General features: G+C 31.9%; 1 protein-coding gene across 1 annotated transcript in view; it reads right to left on the bottom strand.

Moving 5' to 3' along the window:
• LOC149426382 (27 kDa hemolymph protein-like) overlaps window positions 1-18,395 on the bottom strand; it is a 33,855-nt gene extending 15,460 nt beyond the window's left edge. Inside the window, exons 1-2 of the mRNA XM_089651124.1 lie at window positions 18,118-18,395; window positions 15,062-15,231 (exon numbers count right to left, since the gene is read on the bottom strand). Coding sequence (XP_089507250.1) covers window positions 15,062-15,231; window positions 18,118-18,160 — 213 coding nt within the window. The 5' untranslated portion in view covers window positions 18,161-18,395. The remainder of the gene's footprint in view (window positions 1-15,061; window positions 15,232-18,117) is intronic.
• Window positions 18,396-22,493: the final 4,098 nt, after the last annotated feature.

The raw sequence follows: 22,493 nt of genomic DNA, 5'->3' as shown, positions 1-22,493 counted from the left end.
CTCCGAAATCTGAATAAATAGATAGGTAATTTATTATCATCTTCTTCTTTCTTACTTTTGAGGCCACACAGCATTTGCACCACAGGTTCTCAAACTTATTTCAACCACCGCCCACTTTGAGATTTAAAAAAATTACGTCTCACGATGTTTTTAAAATAACCTTTTTACATTACTATCTGTTGCGAATCTTAAAATTGCAAATGTAATATAACATGCATTATTATATGGATGGGATAGATACGGTGTGACCCATATCCATATGTGATACGCGCTAAAATGCTAATGAAAATAATAATGGATATGTAACACGCATGTGAGTAACCGAATTCGTACTGAGTAAGTTAGAACAAGTAAGATAATCATATAAATTCATGCTGGGTTGTAAAAATCGCGTTGTTTAACAAAAACTTCCTAGAACTTCATTACTACAATCACGGCACGAACAGAAAGTGGATAGTCCGATACAAATTTCCATGCAAACTTTGAGGAACCAATTACGGTGATAGAAAAGATATAATTCCATTCATTAGTGTTTTACTTCATTTAAAAACTAACTAACAAAGTGAGGATCACCCAATTTTGTTATAAAGAACTAGCTGACATTTACCTGGCGTTACTGGCGGTTATTCTTATCTTATCGCGGACTTTTTTTGTAGGCCTTTAATATACAATTTCGTAGTGCATTATTTTGTAAGCCTTTTTATAAAATATACAATTTCGTAGTGCATTATTTTGTAAGCCTTTTTATAAAATATACAATTTCGTAGTGCATTATTTTGTAAGCCTTTTTATAAAATATACAATTTCGTAGTGCATTATTTTGTAAGCCTTTTTATAAAATATACAATTTCGTAGTGCATTATTTTGTAAGCCTTTTTATAAGATATACAATTTCGTAGTGCATTATTTTGTAAGCCTTTTTATAAAATATACAATTTCGTAGTGCATTATTTTGTAAGCCTTTTTATAAGATATACAATTTCGTAGTGCATTATTTTGTAAGCCTTTTTATAAGATATACAATTTCGTAGTGCATTATTTTGTAGGCCTTTTTATAAGATATACAATTTCGTAGTGCATTATTTTGTAGGCCTTTTTATAAGATATACAATTTCGTAGTGCATTATTTTGTAGGCCTTTTTATAAGATATACAATTTCGTAGTGCATTATTTTGTAGGCCTTTTTATAAGATATAAAATTTCGCAGTGCATTATTTTGTAGGTCTTTTTCTAAAATATACAATTTCGTAGTGCATTATTTTGTAAGCCATTTTATAAGATATACAATTTCGTAGTGCATTATTTTGTAAGCCTTTTTATAAGATATACAATGTCGTAGTGCATTATTTTGTAGGCCTTTTTATAAGATATACAATTTCGTAGTGCATTATTTTGTAGGCCTTTTTCTAAGATATACAATTTCGTAGTGCATTATTTTGTAGGCCCTTTTCTAAAATATTCAATTCCGTAGAGCATTATTTTGATGTACCTCATAAGGTTTAGCCAGCGTTAGCAATATAAGCGCCCGAAAATAATTTATTTACGACTTGATTAGAAAACATCGACCTTTCTATAAATATAATATAAATGTATTATATACACAAACCTCCCGGAAGAAATTTTCTAAATGATAGTGAAATCCCTATTGAAACCGTTGCCTAGTTTAGAAGAACTAAGCGCACAAACAGACAGACGTGGATAGAGACTTTATTTTATACTATTTAGAGATGTTTTGTTATAAGGAGGTAAAACAAACTATTATTATTTAATTCAGCTAGATAGAATTTGTCTGCCGTCGCCCCTCTAGATTTCCTTAATGCCCCCTAATTTTCTTTGGGCCTTCCACCGCCCCCATGAAAGCCTCAAGCGCCCACAAGGGGGCGTTATCGCCCGCTTTGAGAAAGACTGATTTACACAGCTGACTTTCCAGCTAGATATAATAATACTTACTGAAACCCAAATGCGAGAATGTGTCCCTTTCAGCTTACCTAACTTTAACACCTTGTCAATACCTTCTAGACATACCTCGCATGATAGCCTTACTCTATTTTATAATACTGTATCTTTATCCAACATAAATGTAAATATACTAAAATTCCATTACTCTAATGCTGTCCATGTTACTTTTGCTTTAAGGGGAAAAAAATATTCAGTATTGGCTATATATCGATCTCCCTCTTTATCCACAAATCTATTCATTCTCGAAATTGAATCATTCATAAATGAAGTTAATGTGAACCAATTCGATTTTTCCTTCATTGTAGGAGATATCAACATAAACATACAAAACGCAATATTAAATCCAACTGCAAATGAATACTTGAACTTACTGTATACCAAAGGTTATCTATCTTACGTGAACAGTACCACTAGGCCTAATCATCCAAATGATTCATGTTTAGATCACATATTCCTCAAATCAAATAAAAGTTACCCACATAGATCTGCTACCTTCAAAATTGACATAACAGACCACTATCCGACCTTCTATGGTCATTGTACTGAAAAATTACCTAACTACACAGATCCCATTAACGGTCAGCAAATCAAAACCAAAATTAATTACATATCTCTAGACATCTCACTAACAGCCGAAACATGGGTCTCAGTGCTTTCTAATGATGACACAAATATATCTCTAAATAACTTTTATGATATAATCCAAAACCATATTGAAAAATGTTATGAACCACTAACAGCACCAAAAAGTAAACACAGACACATAAAACCATGGATTACACGTGGACTGATAATCTCAATTCAGCATAGAAATAAACTGTTCAAATCTTATAAAACTCATGAAAAGCATTGCCTATCCACCAATGAAACACAAAATTACAACAAACGTAACCATTATATTATATATAGAAATTATCTAAATACTCTTATAAAAAAATGCAAACACCGGTATTACTCTGAACAACTACAAAAAGCACATAACGACTCACGAAAAACATGGAACATCATAAATGAGATCTCAAACAGGAATCAAAAAGAACACAAAATTCCTCAAAAAATTATAACTGAAAATAATATAATCTTTGATAATCCTAAAGATATTGCAACCAATTTCAACCACTTTTTTACAAACATCGCCTCTACCCTAATTGACAATAATCCTTCTCTTAGCTTGCACTCTGAGCATGTACCCCCAGACTTTCTGAAGACTAAAAATTCTACCTTCGAACTATCCGAATTTCCCGAAATAACTGAACTTGAAATCGCAAACCACATTGACAATCTAAACGCTAGGTCTGCAAATGGCCCAGACAACTTAAGTAACACTACAATTAAATCTATAAAAAAACATATAATCAAACCATTACACCATATATTTAACGCATGCATCAGAGATAGTATTTTTCCGAATAAATTCAAACTAGCTAACATCATCCCAATACACAAATCAGGACCTAGATGTAAAACAGACAACTACAGACTAATCACATTAACTTCTCAATTGTCTAAGATATTAGAAAAATGCATTAAAAAACGTATCGTCGATTTTCTGGAAACAAACTCACTCCTTTCACCTAACCAATATGGCTTTAGAACTAAACTAGGTACTGATGATGCTATATTTAATTTAACCAAAAACATTTATTCTAACCTGGACTCAAACATCAAATCTTTAACCATTTTTTTAGATTTAAAGAAAGCCTTTGACACAGTCAACCATAGAACTCTCTTAAAGAAAATATCCAACATTGGAATTAAACATAAATGTCTCATGCTGTTACAAAATTATATATTGAATCGCCAACAATGCACAAAAATTGGAACATATTTGAGCAATTTTGATTTAGTAAAACATGGTGTACCACAAGGAACTGTATTGGGGCCGCTACTCTTTCTAATATATATAAATGACTTATGTAATATTAAAATACCTGGTAAAATGTTCTCATTTGCTGACGATACTGCAATAACAGTCCAAGGAAAATCATGGGAAGATACTTCTAATAAAGCTAACAAATGTATTACTATTGTCAAAGAGTGGCTAGATAGAAACCTACTTACCCTAAATTATGATAAAACTATTTGTATTCCTTTCTATAACACACAGAAGTCGGCTCCTAAAACCAATCTTAATTTGAAGTTTCATAACGTAAATTGTAACCCAAACACATTCTGTAACTGTGAGGAGATGAAATCTGGAAAACTTATTAAGTATTTAGGTGTAACTATAGATTGTCAACTTAAATGGACCAGCCATATTGAAAAAACTGTTAACAAATTGAGATACCTAAAATATATTTTTAAAAGAATGAGTAATGTAGTAAATATAAAAACCATGAAACTAGTTTATGACTCACTAGTTCATTCATCTCTTTCCTATGGAATAATTGGCTGGGGCGGAACTTTCAACAATCATGTTAAACCACTAGAAATTGCACAAAAATCAATTATTAAGATAATGTACCAAAAGACTAAATCCTATCCCTCTAAACAATTGTTCCAAGAAACTGAAATTTTGGACCTTAAACAGACCTATAGTGCTCAATGTCTTAAATTTATTTATACGCGACCAAACAACTTTATTAAAAATTCAAATCGTGCCAGCCAACGACATGGCGCTTGTGAATATGCTGTGCCTCACTGCAAAACCAGGTTGGCCCAAAGGCATATTAGTTTTATTGCTCCAAAAATGTATAATTCTTTATGTACAACCTTTAAAAGGGACACGTGTGTAAACCTTCAATCTTTTAAAAAGTACATCAAATCTTGGCTAAAAAACACTGAACTAGATATTTTTTTCTTATAAGTTTTAGCAAAGCTATCTGTAACATTTATATCCATGTATACATTATTTTTTATTATTTCACATACATACAAAACAGCGGATATATTTTATTGTTTGTAATGCTTTGTCTGCTAATTCACTTTTTAAGATGTCTTCAAAAACTAGTATTTACCTTACTTTATTTTTTGTGTTATTTTAACTGACTTATTTTTTGTGTTATTTTAAAACTTTTACATATTACATGATTTAGTTTCTTGTATTGTATCTTTACAGTAACTCTTTTAAAATAACTTAAATTTATATTTAATATTGTATCTCCACTTAAACCATAGAAATAAGATAAAAATACTTATAATACCCACACTCAGGCTTCGCCTTCGTGGGATTTTTTTTTTTTTAAATTATGTACATTTATTTCAATATTTTTTATACATTTTTCAATATTTTATGTAACCATGTATGTATAAAAAAAAAAATTCAATAATAAAAAAATAAAAAAAAAAATAAAAAAAAACACAAAAGCGGATAACATAGTTCCACTGCTACCGGGCAATTGAAACACTAGCGTGGTATCAAATGAAAATAACACGATATTGCAGGAAATATAATTTAATTGAAATCCGCGCAAGTAACAAAATGTGAGATTTCCGCAAAAAGCATTTGATAAAATTATTTATTCACTGTGAATCTAGAAAAAAACAATAAAAATGGCAGTTGCTAAAAACAGATTAACTATCGACAAAAACGAAATTAGTCATTTATTCAGTTTATTTTCCTATTTTCATTACCTTGGTTTTTCCTGATAATAAATAATGAGCCGAAAGAAGTGCCTACCTAATATTAAACTCACGGAAAATACTTGAGATAAATAGGACTTCTTCCGGGTAAGATAGAGGTAACTTCAAAGTGACATTATTAGATATATTTTTCTCAATAATAAGTTTAACTTTGAAACACTTCCCTTATATAATAATGTATAAGATAAGTTCAATGAATAGAAAACAATCATTCCAATTTTGCTTTCGTTTCCGTGACATAATGCCACCATAATGGTATTTGCAACGAAGGAAATTAATTATTATATAATTTATTTTCCCTATATTTTGCTCACAATGCGTAAAAGTGAATAAAGAAATAGAAGGATAAATTAACGTTTAAATATAATTAATACGGCAATAATTTCCAGTTAAACGGGTTATATTTATAATCCGAACAGACTGTTAGCAAACGAAAAACAACACGCAATAATTAGGACATGGAAAAAGTAAACTTTTATTATGCATCATAAAACTAACAAGAGTCAGCTAGAATTAGTGTTTTTTATATCACAAAACAGAGAAAAAACTGAAAAAGAATCCTGTAAAGATGTATACGGATAGACAGGCTTATAATAATTATAATCTTTAAGGACGCTGAGAAGGTATTTCATAAGAAAACGGCTGTGTTTGCTTGGTATATAAACATGACTGCTGTGTTTTGTTAAAACCCTTCAAGGCACATTTTTTGGGAATGTTACTTCTCAGTGGTTTCACATAGAATAGTGTTCAAAGTACAACATGATAAAGTATTTATGCTGATTGGCATTTTAATACTAAAAATTAAATTTATGCGTATTTTTTAAGGTTATTTCGTGAAATCCGTAAATGAAATTACTCAACCCTCAAATCTCTAATTTTTCTCTAATCAATTTTGAAAAACAACCACTTTCACATATTAAAGATTTTTAAATAGTTTTACGAATTTGTAAATATTCATTTTAATAGTCTCCTGTAAAGTTTCACCAATACTCAGTCGATGTGATATAAGATATAATAGAAGTGTAGGTATCTGTAATTATTGATTATATACGAAAATATTATTTGACCAAATCTATATAAAGAGATTTTTCTTTTACTGTTGTAAAGTGCTTCACACGCTTTATTATGCACGAATTCTTGAATTGATTAGCAATTTTGCATAATTTTCGATTCGAGAATATATATTTTCCAATAATTAAGTTGTTATTGATACATACAAAATTGGAATTTTCTGCTTTTTTGGTTACGATTTAGTTATAAATTTCTGTTATGCTCCGCAGTATGTATGCAGTAACACGATAACCAGATGGAAAATGTAATAAATAATCTACATATTAGCCTTTTTACCAGTCGGGGGGTAAGTTATAGCCAAATAAAAATCATAATCATTATACCTACACGGTGTCCGGAAACTCTGGTACAAGTATGGTAGGAAACTGGTGAATCTAAATCACATTTGGAGTCGATTTTCCAAATAGAATAAATAATATAATACTAGAAGTGCCTTTCATACAAACGCCCAGCATTTCCTATCACTTACACTCGCCCGCAATTGTATATCACCATTCCATTTTAATAACAAAAACACATCTTTCTTCGGAAATATAGTCCCAAGATGAGCAAATATTTGGATGACGAAACACGCCCACAAGTCACTTCTATTATTTATTCTATGATTTTCCGGTAAAAAATTGGAGGAATAGGTTTGACTATTTTATTTGAGATTTCGTTTTCGATTACCTACATCGAGTCGGAAATTCGATTTTTTTTTAAATATTTCTAATTTTGATACTGACAATTCGTGGTGGAATTCCAATATTTCCACAAGTCTGAAGATGGTTATTATAAGCTGAAACAGTAACGGTAAAAAATAAAATAAGTGGAAAAAAGTTTAAAATTATTTCAATATATGATTTTTTAATGGCATTCAAAATATTCGGTCGCTTTACGGGGTTACTGCCATCTGTTTAATTGTCTTTTTATTTAATACATCGAAGCGCGGACCTGGCTTCAAAGATGCCGATATAATGTTTTTTTTTTTTAATTTTAAATAAAAATGCTCTAATCGAAAGAACTTATGTTTACTCGGGTTCTTTGCCTGCTGGATAATTACACTTTACAAGTTTTGGGATATCGTGTTCAACAACTTCGCAGGGAATTTCCGATAATTTCATCATCAGTGCGTCGTGTGATTTGTAATCGAGCGAAAGGTTGATTTGACGGACACCGTCGATTAACTAACTAATTACCGGCTTCATTTGGATCTCGTTGTCTGTATCACATTAATGTGATTGGTTGTGTCACCGAACGCCATTGCATTACTACCCGGCGCGTATAATATTCAAGGGTGACAAAGTTCATACAAAGGTCACCCAGAATACACTTGAATATTATTTAATCCACGTATACCACATAGGCGATTTGACTCGTAAAGAAATACCTTAAATCTAAAAGCATGGCTTATTTATTTAGTTAATGGGGGCAATGAAGTACTGATATGGAAGGTGAATAGCCTATAGAAATATTAGTTATTGCATAAAATGTTATAATACCAATTTGTGTACACGCCAAGTAGTTAACAGCCATGGCGCGACATAGTAAGGACATGTACTGTACATAGATACCACCTTTGTACCCCACTGAGTTCACACGCATGACCCCTGCTGCATAACAATGTAAATAGTATAATATAGTGTTACAGGCAGAAATATGAGGAAATCAGGAAATTTTTTTATATTATCTCTTTTTTTACATTAGCTCCACACACAAAGGAGGCCCTGAGGAACAGAATCTTAAAGAACGAAAGTAGGGATCTTAGAGATATATTTGACACAAGACCCTGGGATTTATAACAAAAACACGGAGACACCGGGATTTATAATCAGAATTATTATTGACTTCGATTCGTTGGAAGTTATAAAAGATCTTGTATTTGTTGCTAGTATGCAGCCTTTCAGAACACAATTCAATAGTGTGGTTCCCAGACTATTTGATTCATATAAGAAATATTGAACGTGTGCAGCACAAATTTTTACGATTTTTTAAATACCTACAGGGCCGGCCTTATGCGGGCGTAATTGGAGCAGCCCGCTCCGGGTGCCGAATCGTCAAGGCGCCAAGGCGCTGATAATACCTAACACATCGCCCATGAGATTATTTTTCACTAAAACGGCGCTACATAGAAATACAAACCATCCAAATATGATTGATTACAGTACTCCCTGCATACATATTTAACACAAACTATACATTCTTACTAAATAAACTTAAAATAAATTCCCTAGAAAATAGAAGAAAAATAAATGATTTAAATAATGATTAACTTTTTTTTTTTTTTTTTTTTGTTATTTTATTACTGCAATGCTGTCCGAAACGTTGGCTAAGGAAGGAGTTAGCGCAACACGGCATAATACCTCAAAAACAAATAACAAAAATACTTTTGGCCGTGAAAATCTTAAATCATATTTAATGATTAACTTTTTGTTTAAAATTATTCACTCCGAACTGGACTGTTGTGAACTCCTGCACCGAATCACCTTTAAATTACCAAATCGAGCAACCAGGATAAATTATGTTGTTCTGCAACAATTCTGGGACTAACTACCACATACATGCACCTATTTCTCGCCATCACACACTTGGAAATATATTCACCTTAAATATCGACATAGTTTTACGAAGCATAAGATTAGGAGAATCGCATATGAGCTATTGCATGTATGTGTATATTCTTCTTATTATCCACTTGTAAATTATTATGAATGTAAATTATTATGTTTATGCAATCTGCAATTTAAAAACTAGTTTCTGATTTTTATCTTTCTCTTTTCTTATTTTATACACTAAACTCTTGACAGGCCAATATGCCAAACAAAACGTCTGTAACCAAGTGCGTCTTCCGACGACCCATGCATTTTTCTGTCTTGTGGGCTTTTAAACTATAGAATTCCCAATTGTTCAGTCAATTAATTATTAATGGTAACTTATGTATTTTCGCAGAAATACGTAAAATACATGACATATCATTTTATGACGTTCATACCTACCATATATTTATGTAAATATTTTTAAGTTTTTTTTTTACTATCCAAAAATTTAAAACTCTTGTTGTTTTAGTAAATATTGTAAAAGCCCACCAAAGCGTTCACAATCGCTATCTGTGTCTGTCTGTTTGTGAGCCTAATTCTGTTAAACTACGCAACGGATGTTGACAGGTCTTTCTCTATCATTTAGAGAATTTCTTCCGCAAGGTTTACATGCATATTATATTTATAGAAGTAGAGAAAAATATACGTCAGCTAGTTAATATATAAAATAAATAAATGTATGTATGTACATGTCCTTCTAACCTAACCCTCCACTGAATAGATAATACCATAGATATATAACACCCATAGGTATTATGTACACTATGTACACTATGGGTATTATATATCATTGGATAATACACACACACTGTGTTTCTTTGTGACTATCCATCTGTTGGGTTAGGTTTTGTTAGGATAATATGAGCAAGCACAATACGATCGTGCGATAACCTAAAGATACAGCCGTGCAAAAACTGCAAACTTCATTTTTCATTGTATTTTGCGTCTTTACAACAGTCACGTACTACCATCATATACCAATACATAAAAAATGAAAAACGCCGAATCTGAGGAAAACGAGAATAATGCCTAGGTACGGTTAATACTTTATGTGACGAACTGCATTTTCGTTGTAAACCTCCATCCAACCTGACAGAATAGTCAAGAAAAGCAACTTCCTCAATCAATTCACACGATTAATAATGTAAATATGTGTTCCGTCATGCAGTTTCTTCACAGGAATAAGTCACTGTGTAATCATGTATAATAATCCTGTCTAATTTCGGTATTAAGGGGAAGCTTAATGCCAAATCACTATTTTGATTAATCTTTATAACAAATTGGTGTACATTATAAATACTAAAAAATATGCTTTAGATAAATTGAAGGTTTTCCTATCGCTTCGCTTGAGTAGAATACAAATAAAATAAAAATTACTCAAAAAAAATATAAATGCAAACTACAATTTTTTTTTCAATAGATGTATGAACGCATAAAGGAAACAACTTTTAAAAAACACAGTATTATAGCTAAGATTATCTGTGACAGCTTCAATTGATTAACTTTTTTGCTTTCTTATAAAATTATTTACAAAATAAATAAAAACCAGTTTTTGTTTTAAATCGAACGTTTCTAGACTCCGTTTGTCAAGCGATATTAATGCCTATTACCTTCGATATAAGGTATACCAAGAATATACACATTTTTGGCTTGTAGCTTCCTCTTAATATGCGCAGGCGGTACTTACAATAAACGCAAGTTCCTACCTACTACCTGCCAGCGGAGTGCAATTACATTTTTTCCGAGATTCGCGATTTACTCAAACAAAAGGCTGGTTTTTTCCAACTTTTGGACTAAAAAGAGCATTTTCAAAGATTGAAATGTATTAAAAATATTACAAATACTGTAAATCCAACAGGACACCGGCACATCTCCCCACCCTCACAGGAATGCATGGAATAGCAAAGTTGAACAAAGGACATTATTTTTAAATGTCTGATAAGGCCGAAAATTCATTAAAATTAATTGCATTTTTCCAACGCTTGTAGAGTGATACGGATTTTGTATCATTTTAGGAATGTGAGAATAAATATTCAACAGAACAAACACATCAGTAGTCGGTTTTTAGGTATTTTTGAATAATCAATACAAATATGTTTGTCACTTTAGAAATATTTATGAATACATTGAAATTCACGACTGTGTAATTTCATCATGACACAAGTTTTTTTTTATTGGGTTTTGAAAAAAAAAATATTTAAATGTATTTTCGGGTGTTAAAATACTTGCATGTATTCTAGAAAATCGGGAAAAGGGTCACTTTACGCTCTTTGTAGGTCAATGATAATTTGATGTTTGGCAAATGGAAAATAATATAAATAATAATATATAATAAATAATAATATAATTTTAGGAACTGGAGAAAAATTATAAAACTAACGTCAGTAGGTAGGTAGGTATCTATATATGAAAATACATAATATAATTTATTATACCATACCAAACAGTGACAACACCTAATTTATTCTATGATCTATTTCATAGATTCTATGAAATAAATCAGTGAGAACAGACTTTTTTATGCGATAGAAAGGATATAACCGACAGGTAAAATCATGCTTTTTTAAACAGCGCCATCTGTTGGACGTAAAAGAAACATTGTTTTTATATCTGCACAGATACACTGAGCCACAGCAACGCGTGGCTCAGTGTATATATAAATTGTATATAAAAAATTAACAGTATTTTATATTAGTATGTAAAGTGAACTTTCAACTCCAATACGTTTTAAAATAATTATCTGATTAAACTGAAGGAAAAACACGCAAAATACTTTTAAATACTTAATACTATATTTCTATTAAAGAGGCTTTAGAAAAAATAATACTTTAAACTTTAATAATAATTGAACACACCATAATGATATCTACACTGGTATGTTAGTGTAAAGATTACCTATTATTTGCTTGCTAATCTGGATAACTAATTATCGGATAACTTGTTATACACGGTGTCCGGAAACTCGTAGTACAAGCGGGAAACTGGAGAATCTACACCACATGGGGAACCCAAAAAAACATAAAGTTTTTTGATTTGAGCATTTTCAAAAAAAAAAAAAAACCAAAAAAAAATATTTTTTGGCTATTTTAGGGTTAAAGTTTTTTCTGGTGTTTAGGGTTAAATAACAGATGTTTTAACCCTGCAGAGCAGAAATATTTTATGATTACACCGGGTTAAATGAAGGGTGATTTCAAAATAATGCTTCAAATCCGAGTTTCTTCATTTGTTTTACTTTCAAATAGTTTTAATTAGTTGGGTACTTTGATCTTAAGTAATAATTTATAAGAATTTGATTAAAAAAAAAAAAAAAAAAAAAAATCAACTTCAAACTCGATTTACTCGATAACGAAAGCTCAAATAAAAAAAAAATATACTACAAAATCGACTCCAAATGTGATGTAGATTCACCAGTTTCCCGCTTGTACTACGAGTTTCCGGACACCCTGTATAAACCAAAATAACAAAGCTTTGCGATTTTATTTCAGTATCGGAAAAATCGGGTTGGACTGTGATATCGGGGATCAATAGACAATATTTATGACATGATATTATTATACCTACCAATTGATATGATTGTAGGTAATGAGTAATGACCGTAATGAGTACTAAGGAGTAATGACAATGACCGTAATGAAATGAGTAATGTAGGGGGATGAGCCGACTACCGCCATTCCAAAGGTTGACTGATAGCGAGACGAAGGACGAGAGGCATTATTTAGAATTGGAGTATTATTATTTAAATCCAAGCATCATTTACAATTTTCTGGAATTTCTATGATAAATGCGTATTTTTGTGATAAGCATATTGACGCATTGTATGAATTACTGTAAATAATAGGTTAGTTATCATAAATAAACAATATTGGATTTCTAAACTCTGGGGACACACCGTGATTGTAGCCGCAGAATGAGTAATTTTGTAATCCAGGGATGGGTTGAAAGTTGCAAAGTTCTGCCTCATAATGATTGTAGCCTCAAAATGATAGTAATCCAGGGATGGATTGAAAGTTGCCAAATTCTGCATCATAACATGAAAAGCCTTTCAATGCTTTTATATAATATTTATTTGCAGAAAAACTACCAAATTATTAAACAAAAATACTGCAATCGTTATAATGCATATATGAATCATCAAAATGCGTTGCAATAATTATTAGTTTGGTCGTTTAGTTCTTTGTCAGAAACGTGAATTAAATGTGACAACTGAAATAGATCTTCGGGAAAAAGGCTTTTACCTAAGACATTGTGACAAAAATTACATTTTACGAACAGTTGTGTTAATTTGACCTAATTGTAATTAAATAAAAGGGTTTATTAAAAATTAATTTTTAAACAAGCCCACAAAATAATGATGGACGTAATCTGTGTGACCTATGATAATATTAGTCAGAAAACACAACGAAAGTTAGGCAAAGATCAACAACAAATTCGAGATATCTAAATTTTAATGTTATAGAAATATTGTTTTATATGAATGCTTTATTATTTATTAAGGCGATGCACTACGTCGTGTAATATTTTAAATCGAGCCGCTATCAATAACACCCCTTACGTAGATAGCGATAAGGTTTCAATTCCCGTTTAACACCATCCGCCTGTTTTGATTTATGCAAGAAAAAAACATGGCCAGAAAGGGCTTTTTATTGTATTTTGTGGATGTTCAGGCATAAATATTAAATTTTTTCCGATCATTTTATAAATAACTTAATTTTCCACATTATACAATAAAATCATAACCGAAAATGGGTTCGTAAGTAGGAGATTTTGAACTTTAAAGCAGTTTTCATAGGCCTTATACATTATTTTTTTCTGGGCTTATAAAAAGACTTATCTGAAAAAAAATCGATTATTTCAAAGGTCAAGATGTATTCTACTCGCAGTATTTAATTAAAGCATCTGAAACATTTCTAGGCGACCAAATTTTCAAACCAAAAACACATGATTTTGCATTACTACGTAGTGCACCGCCTTAACATATTTTAGCTTTCAATTTGCAGAATCTCAAGAGTTTTGTGGTTAGGTGACTCTTTCATTATGCAGTTAGTTAGTACCTACCTACTTAAACACCGGAAAAGTATGTCATATTAATATAAAAAAATACATTATAAATATTTGTAGGCGTGGCCATACAATCCTTAAAAACCGACAGATATAAATTATATTACCCGTCTATGATGACTGTATGAAGCGTGAGATAGGTCACGTACATACATTACATTCTATGTGTGTAAGAAGCTTTCGAGCTGAGCTGATTTGTTCTATGCTGAAGCCTTCATACTGTTGTTGCCCTGTCTGTTCTCAACCTCCAATAGGAGAGGGTACCAACAGAAGAAAACACAAAAAAACCAGAAAAAATTGATAATCTTAAAAAATGCAGTTTTGAGACGAACAAGCTTTTTGGAAATAGAAACTTCAAGCATGCCTCTGCTGTAATATTATTAATTTCCTACCATTTATTTTTATCAATATGCACGTTTATCTGTGTGTTAGTTTAAAGATATTTTGGGTTATTTAAATTTTGTAAGTATTTATTGTCTTTTAGTACGGATCACCACATGCTTAGATGCAGTTGACCCTGCTCTCAATATAACATGTTTCTATAAATACTATTATGTATTGATGAATTTAAAGCCAAGACATTGTATCTCCACTTTCAATAAAAATTATTAATGAACTAGGCTCTTCTAAGGAGAACTTAAATTTGTATATTGCTTTTCAATCAGCACCATTCAAAAGATATTTAGATATCATTTGAACACGTTCATAGGGATTAAAATTTAAACGTCTCTTATCTCTAAATAATGGTTTACGGAGATACAATATCTTGCTTTTAAGCTATTGATAATATGTTAATGACACGCAAAGGCACTTACAGTAGCCTTGTCGTAAGCCTCCTGGTTTCCTTCCTTGATGCACTTTTTCTTGAAGATCTCCTGGGCATCGTCGGCTGTGGGCAGTCCGGTAGCGTTCATACCCACCTTGCCCAGGAGGTTGTCCTGTAGATTTTTGAATTCATCTTCCTCGCTTTGGGCTACTCCTGAAACTACAATACAACACCTGGGTCAGCTGGCCAACATCTTCACCATTACCATCAAACTTCTTATAATTAAAAAATACATATTTAATGATTTGTTAGTTACTGACTCCAGACAGTGGGACTATGGCATCTCTGATTGACGTCTGTGAAACTGAAGGGAGTGGGGGAGGAAGGATAAGAAGGAGAATGAATATTTTGATGACATCACTTAACCCTTAGTAGCCGGAGCCCTGCAATTGAAGATTAGTACCCACGCACGTCACAAAGTGCTACAATTGCAGTGTCGACCAGATACATTAATTTTACCTTTGGATATTACGTCTACAGCGTTTGTTAAACAAAAATAAAAATTTCACTTTATCAAACATGGTATTGTCTTCGTCTTTCGTGTTGTCCTTAACAAAAATGTATTTTTATTTATCGAATAATCTAGCCGTATCATAGGGGTTAATCACACTATTCCATACATACTTACATTATTTCAATACATTATAGCACTAAAAAATTCACACCTTTTAGTCTGCTAAAACAAGAAATACTATAAATGATTTATCTGTAAATTCTATACGGCTGGTTAGAAAAATGTATAAGGTTTCCAGTGAAAAAAGTCTTCAGATTTGCCTTTCAATTGTATTTGAAATGGTTCCCGGATATTTCATCAAAATGAAAATTCAACACACCTTTAAAAAGTGATATGGAGTCAGTAAAAGGGATGAAACAAAAACTAGGTTTAATAATTACTTATGTAACCTATTTAACCTAATTTTTGTTTCATCACTTTTCATGATTTTATGTCACTTTTTTGGAGGTGTGTTGAATTGTCATTTTGATGACATACCCGGTCACCATTTGAAATACATACTAGAATTTTAGAAAATGCCTTCTCTGGCTTTCAAATTGCTACATGTAAATATTTTTATAGAATTATTTTCATTGAATCTAAAAGATTACAGTTTAAGTACTTTGTCACTAGAAACTTTAAACATTTTCCAACTACCCTTATAGAATTGATAAAGAAATTATTTGTAATATCGCTTGAGCTAGCACACTACAAATTGATGTTAGGTCAATTTTTTAGTGCTCACAAACTGAACATGAACTTCATTTATCTTAAAATAATAGTTCCAAAAGATACAATATTTATTTAAGCTATCCATTAACAGGGTGCAACTATGTACCTACCCATAAAACTTAACAAAGATAATAGGTATACATATTATGTTTCGGTAGAAAGCAGTCACTTTATGGTTTGATATATTAATGTAATAAAACAATAATAACATCGTGTATAACCACTAATTTATCATTGAAGAAGAAGATAATATTAATAAATTGAAACGAAACATGACACAGAACAAGACATAGCAAAACTAGGAATCACAACTAGGAATTGAACCTAGGATTTCTTGTCTTACCGAGACAGGCACCTTAAACCACCCGACCATTGGGACCTATTTATTAAGCGTCATATTTGTCAATCTCATATTTCAAATTCAGTATTAACAATATAATCTTGCAACTATTTTTTCATTTCCCTTTTTAATTTATCTTACATTGAAGAGTATAACCTTTAAAATAAGTTAAAAAGTTAAAGTTGTTCCTGAACCACAATTTACTTAATTTATTACGACCGATCGGTTTCGCTTAACACAAGTGTCATCAGCATTTCCCCTAAACTCCCACCATCACTTAATCACTTCTTTACTTGTCACATTATCACTTTTGATATAATTATGTACACATTATCTTTCTCTTTCTCTCTGGTACCATGTTACTTTATTTTAAATTTCATGCTATCTTACTGCTGTTTTATTGTATGTTTATTTTGTTTCACTCTATATGTACATACAACCACACACTTTGTTTTTTTTTTATTAGTTTAATTTTGTATCCTGCTTGTGTGAAACCGGTCGTAATATAATAATAAGCATCGTAATATTATAATATTTATTTTATGATCTTACGGCTTTTACACAAAACAAGACTTAATAAATTACATTAGTGCATATCGTAGTTAATATTGTTTTATTTCATATTATGTTTCTGTCTTCTACTTTTTTTAGCATCAACTTTGTTGGATGACTCTGGAAGACTCTAAAACCACCCACCATAATGTAGAACAGTCTTGTTTTTCTTTGTTCTTTGTATAAGAACCTCTAACAACAACAATCAAGAAAAACCAACTGTATTCATATTTACACTGATTAAATAAATATAATAACAACAACAGAAATTTAACATTTTCAATTATGTGATGGTGTTTTAGAAAAAGGTCTGTTGATTTGAAAATGTTTTTGTTAATAGTGTATACAACTCTTTATTGAACAAAAACCAGTGTTTTTATTTAACAAGGCTTCCTATTAAGCACATTATGCACTATTAATAAATAAATATAATGGTTAATGGGTACCTACTGGATATTTATCTAAATAGACTATTTTTAAAATAATCGGGAAATTTGACGTTGGTTAAAGGTTAATAATTAAAGTACCAAAGATTATTATTAATCTAACAAAGGTATTTGCTATGGAAAACGCGAAAAATAATAATTGAGGCTTATCTTATCTTTTTTCAAAGCTAGTGAACTTAGTACCGACCTAGAGGAGTTAATTATAAATTGATGATAATGATTGCATACTGCTGACCCATAGGATATAATAAATGATCAGACATTTATACGTAGTAGGTAAAAGAGTCTTTCAGGTTATTTTCCAGCAGCCTTGTTGTTTTCACACTTGAGAAATAGTCTAAGTAAAATAAAAGATTTTCTAAAAGGATAAGTGTCCCAAAGAAAGAAGCAACATTACATATTTCCAGGTGTGATAAATGTCATTTATTATTTTTCTTTGCGTTAATACCGAAAATAATGGTAAATTAAGAATTGAACCTTACCCAGGAGAGCGAATGCGAGGAAACAAACTACCTTGAACAACATTTTAGAAATATATTTTCAGGAATTAGTTATTCAGAATATTGGAGATTCAACAAGCACAGACAGTTATTCACTGACGGACGATTAGAGAACGCGAAATTCAGCACAAAATGTCACCGACCTGCAACACAAGAATCAAAGAACTGACATCTGAATCTGACGTACTGAATACTGACACTTCAAAGTGACATTTTTATTGAATGATTCAGCTTGAGCTTTGTACAGCAGTTTTACCAACGGCAGCGGGAGATCACAGATTGACAAATTGCAGCTGTTGCTGTCAAAGTCGCGACGAGGGGCTACATGCTACAACATTACTAGTGATGGGGGCATAATCGGAAATGCCCCTTTCAGACAAAGCGATTTTAGTTGAACGACAAAAATTGAACAAGATTTAGTTCAGAGGTTTCAGTTTAACTCGAACCGATATTGTTATTCAAGATGGCGTCAAGTGAAGTTATCGCTGCGTGCGTCCCTATAGTTTCGGACCTTTTACGGAACGAACTCAAGAATATGAAAAAGAGCAAAAAAGTCTTATGTGGGCCAGAAATGGATTATAAAGAGAAACAGATTGGGTGCTTCTAATACGATATTGAGAGAGATGGCGTAAGAAGATACTGAAGGCTATCGCAATCATTTGCGAATTTCGGAAAAACAATTTGATGTAGTGTTAACTAAAGTTCAAGAAAAATCCAAAAACAGGACACGTATGCGCATACATGCAGTTGTCCCAGCAAAAACTAAGTTACAAATTAAGCTGATATATCTGGCAACGGGGGATTCCTGGAAGTAGTTGCCATGATAATGGGTATTAGATACGCATAAATAAACTACTCACTAGGAACGTCTAACGTCTAATTTCGACCGCAGGAAACTAAAAATCGCAAGCGACTTAAAACATGTGTTAAACCGATGACTCATACTTGAACAACAAAAGTAGACGGGCTTTCAACGCTAGTCGCTCCACTAAAAACTTGATCAACTTTGTTGAAAGGGTATTCACACTTGTCAATTAGCTTTCAAATGTCATTCAACACACAGTTGATCAACTAAAATCACACATCATGTCTGAATGGGGTAAAAAACTTTTTCGAAAAGTCTATTGTTTTTCTTCAAATAAAGTGTTCATAATTTTAATCTTATACGAGGTACTCGTTATCAGACACGTCCATATTTGTAATCTTTTTTGTTCTCTTTTAGGAGTCCAACTCGTCGGCAGAGATATTTACTTATTATTTTATCTTAGTCATTATTGTACATCCAAGTTTACAAATGTCTGATTTATTATTAATTACATAAATTCACTTTTATATTTTTATTATGGACTTCATTTTCTTTTGATAATATTGCATTCCTTTGTATAGTAAACTATTTTGTGTATTGGCTTTTAATATTATTTTAATCTTTCGAGTCCGTGTGATAAATTCGAAAAAACATCCTTTGTTTTTTAATTAAATATTTCGATTATAGAAATGTTGCGAGTATGGCCTAGCGATTATAATAATATTTCGATTCATTGTCGCAGGAAAATCGATTCTTGGAAATCGGTGCTCCTATCTCGGTGTCAAAAATCATTTGATAACTCAGTCTGAGACCATCGTTTTCAAACGTCAGAAATCATTCGAAAATTGAATCGAGGCAATCGCTGTGACCCTTTTATTTTTTTTACTAAAAAATAAAGAAGAAATTACAAGCTGGAATATGCAAATAAAAAAATACTCCAGGAATAGCTTTTCAAGAATATTTTGAATTTACATTTCAAATTTCGATTGAAACGTTATCTTTCGCGCGATTTAGGCTTGTGACGTCACTGCGTCCGTATTTCTTCCAGCCGCCTACACTACGTAAGTAGGTAAACTTTTTCATACAACTTCCGTTTTCAACGCAATTTTTTTGAACAAACCTTTGATTCAACTTAATGACAATAATATACGACGATTTGGATTTACGATTAAAAAAAATAGTACCTACTATTTAATATTAATTTCGTAAATGTGAATATATGCGTAAAATCTTATATTTGACAAAATATTGTTGAAGCTGATCGATGTGAGGTTCGATAGGTAGGTACTGCTAATCTAAAAATCACTTAAACAGGGGCTATAAACGCCGGGTCACCCTAGATCGAAATTAGGCACGAAAACTAGATTGTAAAAATAGCTAACAAACCTTCTAATCAAAATAACTCTCAAATTATGTAAATAAAAGAACAGTATGATAAATAAATTATTAAATAAGTTATTTAATAATAATAAATAATTTAAACATATTATTAAATAACCCTGGGTTTTCATATAAATAAATTATGTGCGTTATAAAAAAAGCCCTGGATTTTTATTCATATAAAAATAGTAAAAACCGGAGTTTTTTATTTAATTTTTTTACATTAGATCCACACAAGAGGCCCAGTGGATAATATTTTCCCTCAGAGCCTATGTCATCTTTGGGGATGCTGTGTGAAAGGTATTTTAAGGAAAGGAGAGGACGATCTGGAAAGGAAAACGTATAAGGGGGGAGGGTTTGGAAATTTAGGGTTAGTGTGTCCAAGAGTGACGGACGTTTGAATTCATCTCTCCCACTGCGGTGCAAGGAGGTGGGTCGAGAGAGTCCTGCTGGAGACGTAAATTGATATCCCTCAACCAGTCTCTCTAAATCCGGCCCGCTACACAGTAGGAGGGCAAATGCATCCGTTGCCAAGACCTAGACAATCCTCACCCCATGAACCCGGGCACCCATGCTAGGTCACCAAACGTAGCGAACCACTTGGGGTAACCTATAGCAGAGGTGTTGGTTATCCAATGAATGGTTTGCGGGGCGGTGGTTCCCATACCAAAATTTTGGAGGGTTTTTAAGTACGATATTCGCGTTTAGTTAAATTCTTTTCATATATTAAATGCATTGAAAACACAATATTACATAACTGCATTTAAATTCATTGGAAAACGCAAATTGAATTTAAAATCCGAGAGATTTTCGAGATACGTCAAAATATGTCGAAATACATTTAATAAGTACATTCAAGAAATACCCATATTTGGGGGATTTTTAAATTAAAAGGGAGAGAGGGATTTTTTGGGAAAAAAGTAAGAAATATGGGGGGAAATTTCAGGTTGAGGATTTTGTATATGCAGGCATTTTGTTCAGAGGCCATCTGTGAGTGATGTGTTAAAGTTGAAGTGAAAAACCTAGTTTGACTGTAATGGGAGGGGGGGGAGGGAGGATTTTCGACAGAATCGATTTGTCCATGAAAATTAATCGAAATATTTCGATTATCAAAAAGATCGAGTAACCCATCGATTGTACCCAACGCTACTACGAAACGATGAAACTACAAAGATAATAAATATTACCTGTCGTGAAAGAAACTTTCACTTCGTGACGATGTTTTAATATTTGCCCATGTGCCCAAGTTCATTAGTTTTTATTTTTTTTAACAAAACAGAATACTGTTTTGTTAAAATTGGTAGAAAGAAAACAATAATTCAATTTTTTTTTTGATTTCCATGGATATGACACAAAAAGTACAATGGTACAAATACATGGATATGACACAAGTACAAAAAATATTTTTTCTGAGCATTCTGGGGAAACTACTAATGAATCCCCCGCAATACTTCGCTATTGCTAATGTCTTTCTCGGGCGCCTCCGACTCCTTCCTCCATTCAATACTGAATACCACAATGTTACATTTAAAAAAACTACATTACATCGGCTTTAATTGAACTCCGTATATCATTACGGTACAGAGATATTACGTTAAGTATTCCTCGGGCGTCCTCGACTGCTTCTACCATTTGAACACCTCTAAACAAATGTTTGTTATGTAAAATTCCGATAAATATGTAGGTACTTGGTAGCCAGATACAAAACTATTTGAAAGAGAGAAATGTCTTGGAAACCCTTCATCCAGCTGGGATTAAAATATAAAATGAATAGTATTCCGCCTACTGATATGCGCCACGTAGTCTAAAATAATGCGTCGCGCCTACCGATACGCAAAATACACAACACTTTAAAAATACCCTTTCATTCAAAAGATTATAATTTTTTTTTAAGATCGAACTTTAAAATTGAGTTCACTCCTAAACACTTTTTTGTATTGGTGGATTCAGACGGTGCGATTTTGAACGGTAGTTGACCGACTTTATTGAACGAAAAAAATTGAACGAGATTCGGGGCAGATGATGATGAGATTTCAGTTTAATTCGAACCGATATTGATAGTCAAAATGACGTCATCTGAAATTATTTGTGCGTGCGTTTTTATAATTTCTGATATTTTGCAGAACGAACTTGAGAACATGCACTGAAAAAGCCCAAAAACGTCATACTTAGG

This window comes from Hesperophylax consimilis, chromosome 1 (assembly GCF_061612785.1).
Source record: "Hesperophylax consimilis isolate HC1 chromosome 1, BYU_Hcon_1.0, whole genome shotgun sequence".
Lineage (NCBI taxonomy): Eukaryota > Metazoa > Arthropoda > Insecta > Trichoptera > Limnephilidae > Hesperophylax > Hesperophylax consimilis.
The sequence above is the reverse complement of the archived record's forward strand: the minus strand, read 5'-3'. Positions and strand labels throughout refer to the sequence as shown.